Genomic DNA, 7,251 nt, shown 5'->3' with positions numbered 1-7,251 from the left:
GTCAACAACCTTGCTTTAGTCCTTCGCAGCCAGGGCAAGTATGAAGAGGCTGAAGCCATGCAACGATGAGCATTAAGAAGATCAGAGGAGATGCTGGGGCCGAAACATCGAGGATGAGAGAAGGTGCTGGGACCGGAGCATCCAACCTCCAATCATCTCTATATTTCAGATCTCATTCAGGCGGTTGAAGGTCTGAGTTTGCTTTGAGTTCTAGCAATGTGGGCTATCTAGATTTGTGCATTGTCATTCCACTCTGTTATTGTGACGGTCTCGAGCAATACGAACTTATTGGTAGACTATCTGACGAAATTCTAACATGAGGAGAGAAAGGAAACAGGTAGGGCCTGCCGGCGACAGACTATCTAGTGTGTGTGCGAGGGGTTGTTGCCCTACTCCAAACAGGACAAAGCAATACAGCTAGCGAGCGTTCATACTCAGTGAATACCCTACCCCAAACAGACCAAAGTAAGCAAACATGCTATACAGATAGAGAGCGCCCATGCTCCGTGACAGTTATATGGAGACATGACTTCCCAGGAAAGCAATAATCCTTCTAAGATTCAAGCTGAAAGGCCTCTCCTCATTTGTCTCAGAATCCAAATCAATAAGCCCTTTGGCCTTGAATCCATGACCCTGTCCCTTGATACATCTAAAGATCATGTCTACTCCAAAGGATTTCAAAATATCTGCTACTCCAGCACTTTTTTCAGAATCCACCAAGACATCTTTGTTGCCATGAAGAAGGGCTGTTGGTGGAAAGCTGGACAACAGCCTGCAAGCTGCTGGAAAGATCTGCTGGTGCTCTTGTGAAATGAATTCAATTTCCTGTTCCTTAATGCGCTCTGCTAGTCCTGAAACTCAGATCAAGGCATTAGGGATCCATGCTGCTTGATGCATTGCAGTGATCTAGCGTATTCGGTAAGCGAGTCGGCCATGTAGGCGAGTCGGCCACCTCTGTATTGCATATAAAATGGCACTTTTTCAGACCCTCTAGGGCCACAGTTCGCGCTCGTTCACCCAAATTCGCTCGAGAAAGGCTTTCCTCCAGTGCTTACCACCACACATCCAACGAGAGAAATGAGCACGAAAAAGAGCAGCGAACACCTGTCGACCTATGGGAAACGGGCCATCCGAGAACTTCGGCTTGTTTATCGAGTTGTCTCTAGTACATTTAGCAGGATCTAAGATACTGCATTCTTTTCGTTTGTGAAAATAGCTCAAGAACAGTCACATATAGTGAGAGCAGCCCAGATGCGATTTCGATCAGGATATGTACAACTTCGAAATGGGCAAAAGAAGTACATGTCATTATTTGAATTGATCTCCAAGGCCTCCAAGGTCTTCTTAGAGACTGCGTCACGGGATGAGTAGTCTTCTCCAGGAAAGAAATTGAGAAGGTCTATAGCTCCCAACATTGAAAAAGGATCGCATAAACCAGTTTAGCTTTCTTAATGGCGAGTCCCTGCCAGTAATGGACGATTATCGTGCATCCCATGATCAATTCTGCGCATTCCCGAAGAAGAATGAACAGTTCAGTTTAGGTCACGAAGTACTCTTTCTAGTTGTTTTGTAATTCCTCTGACGCTAGTCATATATTGGCTGTCGATGTCATAGAAATCATTCCTTCTACACTCGTTTCTTCGTTGACTTGTGGTAAATTTTACTTAGTTTTATTGCGCAGCAACAAATGATACCTTACGATGTAAAAGTCGAAGTTCCCAGAGGTGACCTCCTCAGACAGTCTTTGTCTCGATGATTTCTCGGTGGCCATCTGTCGTTTCGCACTTGATAGATGTCAGAAGGTTAACTTGTATGTGCATTCCTTTGGCTCCTTACCTCCTGTGCTTCTTTCGTTATTTGGAACATGTCCTGTATTGGCACATACTACCGGTGTCAGTTAAGTCTTGAGAAGTTCCTCTGATCTTACTATCAGCATATCCGAGTTTATTTAGCAAACCCACCGTTCGTCACAATACATATTTCTTGTAGATATGATACTTGTTGCTGGATCGAAATGGTTCAATTTCGCGTACGCATATTGACTGCGCTGTGGTATAATGATGATAATTAGATCGGCCGCATGTAGATTCAGACCGCATGTGCAAATAGACAATACTGCAAATACATAGCCACGGCTCTAGGGATTATATATAAGGGTTGTCGTGACCTTGAAAAATGACCCTGAGATGTGCTTCAGGGCGGTTGCTCTTCCCAACCCTGTAGCATCCGATTTTCATGACCTCATTCAAGTCAATACTGTCGAGAATTGTCCAGTAGCTTTTCTCCCAAGCCGACACTATGAGATTCTGTCAGGTCCATGGAAAGCTGAACGGAGCAGACGACCTCTACATTATGTAAACGATACAGTTCGTGTCTGAATAGGAGGGCGTATCTAAACATCAGGAACGCTCATTATGAACAAGTGAATCATGGAAACCACTTCAGCTGGTAATCCGCGCAGTGTACATAGATCATAGTAATGATCTGTACGAGACCCACATGGACTGTGGACAGTAAGGTCAGATGTAGTGTCGTTTTATGCGACTATAGTGATTCGTCGATATAAGCATAATCCATAGCGGCGATGCTGGTGATTCTGTTTAATGCAAATGCCAATCCGCTTCTCCCTATCTTGTCCATAACTCCATAGACTTTGTCAGACCACGGTAAAAAAAAAAAAAAAAAAAAAAAAAGGGACCATTAAAACAGACGGTTAAAGCTTCTCTGCTTATTCTCTCGATAGTCAAGTCGAATGCCTATCTCATGTCAAGCCGGCTATTAAGCCACTTGTGACTCCTCATGCCGGTTTGGATAATAAGTGCCATGCTATGGCTGCTGGTATCGTACACAGCAGTATATGAACATCTGGTCTGGGTGGAATATGTTGATTTTATTCATGAGAGCATAACTTGTGGTGTTCTCTTCAAGAGTCGTCCAGCTGGCATAACGCATCTTGCATGCAAATAATAGGTTTAAGAAAGCACAAAATCCAGGCTCGGTTCTCGCAAGGAATTACTTGCAGGGGTATCATGATGATAAAAGTACCTTTCACCGTGTATTAGACGTCAGCAATGTGATGGCAAGACGTGTAAATGGGTTCTGCAATCCTTTCGCTTCCACCGTCTTGTCTCGCATCTTTGGAGCGACCGTCATGGAATCCTGGTAAGCTACACATTGCGGGATCTGTGCTGTTTAATGGAAGAAAGCTATAGCCGCCTTGTAAATCATATGCGACCATTATGAAGATATCTCCGTAGCTGCCTGCCAGACGTGACTTTCCGGTTCCATTTGATTGAACAAGACGAGGATTTCGATATACTCTTCGTCATTGGAGTATGTCTTCTCGGCCACGTTTCTTATCTCTAAGAAATCGAGAAACCCAATGAGATCTGGGCTTCCTTGTTTAAGAGATACAAAAACAAGCAAATGGACTCAGCAAACCCGTGTCGCGGTTGACTTTCTATTTCTATGGCCAGTCAGTAATATCACCCTCGTAAAGGCAAGAAAGTCTCACAGAGAAGGTCCTGCCCTTGCCACATAATCTCCCCCTAGAGTGTCATGACTTGCTTTCCAGATTCATGCAAAGATCGAAGAACGATTCATTCAAACGAAGCCGAACTCGACGTTCGCTTCGTGCATATACCAGTCTCCACGACCACATTGCGCGAAACTGGTCGATTATAGTTCAGTAATGCAAGTATCCGATTCTTTGCCGAGAGTCGGTATGATCTGCTAACTCAAGCCTGCAAGATAATCCTAACTCGGCAAGCGTTTTTTGGAATGTGCTATAGTAACCACAAACTGACTCTTTTCAGACAGGACATCGTGACGTCCGTATTGGCTTGGTCTAGGAAATTTGGTCTCTGTGTCCAAATTTCATCTAATCCTGGTGTGTATCGTGGATAAAGGCTGTCTAAAGCCGCACTTTTAAAACTTTCGTCAACGCATTAAAAGTAATTCGAGCTCTAACCCAAACAATTTCAGCATGTAAGCAACCCTCTTGAAAGAATATATATAAAGCTAGCTCACCTAGGACGAATGCGATCAATCTCCCAATCTTCCAGCAAAAGACCAACAATATGCCTCCCTATCTCCGGCTCAATATCTTTGAATCTCAGAACCTCTTTGATAGAAGTCGATCTCGACGTCTCGATGATTGCTCGGTGAATGGTGCGGAACAGGTCATGGGTGAATGGGGGAATTTGTTCCCTTGGAGGGCCAGCTTTCTGGTCGGTTGCCATGCTTGTCATGGTGAATGGGGGAATTTGCTCCCTTGGAAGGCCAGCTTTCTGGTCAGTTGTCATGCTTGTCATAGTGGATGGGGGGGTGTGCTCCCTTAGAGGGCTGGGTCTTCTGTCGGTTGCCATGTTTGACATGGTGAATATCCAACAGGAAATGTATAAAGAACAGAGCAGTTCAAATAATGAGAAGGGGGATTTCTATTGCGTCAAAATTATTAAACCGTGATGTCACATGACCGTGTACGAATGCTAGGGCTGATGATGATGTCCGATAGAGGATCTCCCTGCGTATGAAGACAAGATGAGAAAAGCTTTCAAGCCATTGCCAGAGTAGTCAATGGATACTGGAAGAATGCCGTTTTTCTTAGTGCCGTTTACTGCATGGTCCGGATCTGTACCACAATAGCATTGAGCTATAACATCGACTCTTCCATCTTCTACCTGTTTCTCGAAGGACGATTGTATCAACACCATACGTCGAGATATATCGTACAACATAGAAGACACAAAACCCCCATTCCAGCTAAATCCCTTCCTCAAGGTAGACTGCGCGTTCAACCTCCATGAAGTCGGCGGCTACCCCAGCACCCTCTTCCCCGGCGCAACCATCTGCAAAGGCTAGCAGGGCACCTGGCACCCACGGGATGGAAGTCATTGCAACACAACCTGCCAGCCATTGAGTGGTGTGGGTTGTCGGGGGGAGGTTGAGAGGTTACGGGGTTTTGGTGGAGGAGGATTATGACGCTCAAGGGTAGTGTGCATAGCACAGCCATTGCAGAAAGAGATCAATGTATCGTCTCTGTTTCCTCATTTCGGAGTACATAGTTCTCCTATGTCGTCATTTCTATCTATATATGGCACGTGACTACGGAGTCCTGTGGCTGTGGTGGCGCAGTTGCTTGTGGCTTGTAATTTCACTTTCCTTATTGGGATACAAAGCCGGAGACCCTCCTGTGGCTGTAAGGTACGTCTATAGCTGGAAGAGTATGAATAGAAAATATCTTTTTTGAGATGCGGCGGTGCTGGGGAGGCAGCTATGGCGATGGCTTATGATAGTCTCGGAAAGGAATGTGGAGGGAGCTACGCTGGACAGCGGTAACCCATAGCTTCAGGTGAAGATGGAAGCTCCCAGCTAAGCAGATCACTACGATTCAAGCACAATTCAGAAATTGGGTCATCTTACTCGTTAATTTCTTTTGGTCCTTTTAAGACCATTCAAGGTAGCTGACCCCGACCCACGCCTATCCATATGCTTATTTCCCAGTAGAAGACACAACTTTTGCGAAGGAAAAGCAAGCAAGAAATGACGCGGTGCGGGTAATGTACAATAATGAGGTGAGAGGTGAGGTGATACATTCCAACAAAAACGACACTAAGACGCCCCAGACGCCCTAGCCACAACCGTAAAAAGAAATATCATACACAGATTCGTAAAGTGCGATAGAGGCCCGGGAGGTTTCCCCAGGATAGATCGTTGACCATGTCCGCGGTAGATTCCGTGATTGGTGATTCTCCATCATGACAAGTTTTGGTATATAGTACAATTAGGAAAGGTGAAAGGTGAAATATGGTTTAGAGATTCGCGAAAAGTAATCGTCGACGGACTTGTTTAAGAGTTCCGGACAACGCCAACCTTGGCGGCCTAAAAAAAAACGGGTCAGCATTGAATTCGGTAAATTGTCAGGACGAGCAACATACTCTAATGGTCCTTCCGTTCAAGGTGAATCCCTTGCTCTGGGTGTGCATAACGTCACCGTCCTCCAAGTTCTCAGACTTGGCCATAAAAGTAGCTTCGTGCAAGTTGGGGTCGAACTTCTGGGGCTTGCCGCCCTCGCTGGCCTCCGAAGGGTCGAATCTCTCCAGACCGTGCCTCTTAAGCGAGTTCATGAGAACATTCTGGGTCATCTGCAGACCGGTGACGAGATCCAGCAAGTCCTTGTTCTCAGCCTCAGCACCGCTGAGCTTCTCGGCGGGGACGGCGAGGAGTGCGCGGTCGAAGTTGTCAATGCTTTCGAGAAGGTCAATGGCGAATTTCTGAATAGCAAAGTTGCGGGCCGATTCCATTTCACGCTTTGTGCGTTCCTGGAGGTTCATGAAATCTGCAACCGAGCGAACGTATTTGTCCTATTTCGGTGAGGTATTAGCCAAGTCCCGGACCACACTTCCGGATTAGTTTCCGTTAAGTAATAAATTAATAACAGGAATTCAGCGCACCTTCATGTCAGTAGCTTCCTTCTTCTTGTCCTCCAGCTCTTTGCGAAGAGCATCCTCGGGGGATTGTTCAGCAGCAGCGGCTTCGCCCTCCTTGCCCTCGGATTCAGCGGCCTTTTCAGTAGAGTAGAAGCGGTAAGCGGACTGGCGGATCAATGGCCGGAAGCTCTGGGGGAGCTGTGACTGCAGCTGCGATGGGCGGCGGACGGCCAACGGAGCTGTGGAAATCGAGCGGGAGGAGAGCGCAGACCGGGCAGCGGTCTGGCTTTGTCTGAGGATAGTTCTCTGGAACATTATGAAGAGAAATAAAGGGGAAATAGGAAGATAGAGAAAGAGTAAAGGCAGAGGGATTGTGGTGTGGAGGAGTCAAGATGGAAACCATAACAGAACTTTCTTTCGTCGGCGTCACATCACCTGACTGCCCGCTTTCGGAGTCGGCCGGAGAAACCCCGGCGGACTCATTACTATGTCCCTTATTTTCAACACAACATCGTTAAGTCTACTATGAGACGAAGGATATAATGCCAGGCTAGTCTGCTACTATGTGGAAACTCAGACACAGTGTTAGCCGGCGACAATTTCTGCGTCGCCGGTCAGACTGGCTGCGACAACACAAACATCCATGGCCGTTCGTGTTGACTTCCATGAGCTTTGCAAGCAGGGCAGACTCTACGAGAACTGTTATATCCAGCCCAGAAACAGTTGGCCGAAACTAACCCTAGTCATCCTGCCCCCAAAATGCCTCTCAGCTTACCCAAGCGAGAAAGTTGCGGCATATTACCACCAAACCCGCCGCAGA

At 46.5% G+C, this 7,251-nt stretch overlaps 1 protein-coding gene across 1 annotated transcript; it reads right to left on the bottom strand.

The window, feature by feature from the left end:
- Positions 1-5,411: 5,411 nt before the first annotated feature.
- On the bottom strand, positions 5,412-6,800 carry grpE (mitochondrial nucleotide exchange factor MGE1). The gene is made up of 3 exons (XM_022547536.1): positions 6,456-6,800; positions 5,940-6,365; positions 5,412-5,883 (listed from the first exon to the last, which is right to left on the bottom strand). Exons 1-3 carry the CDS (start codon positions 6,744-6,746, stop codon positions 5,851-5,853), a joined length of 750 nt encoding a protein of 249 aa, XP_022397301.1. The 5' UTR covers positions 6,747-6,800; the 3' UTR covers positions 5,412-5,850.
- Between the last annotated feature and the right edge of the window lie 451 nt (positions 6,801-7,251).

The sequence above is a fragment of the Aspergillus glaucus genome (genome assembly GCF_001890805.1).
Source record: "Aspergillus glaucus CBS 516.65 unplaced genomic scaffold ASPGLscaffold_23, whole genome shotgun sequence".
NCBI lineage: Eukaryota > Fungi > Ascomycota > Eurotiomycetes > Eurotiales > Aspergillaceae > Aspergillus > Aspergillus glaucus.
The sequence above is the reverse complement of the archived record's forward strand: the minus strand, read 5'-3'. Positions and strand labels throughout refer to the sequence as shown.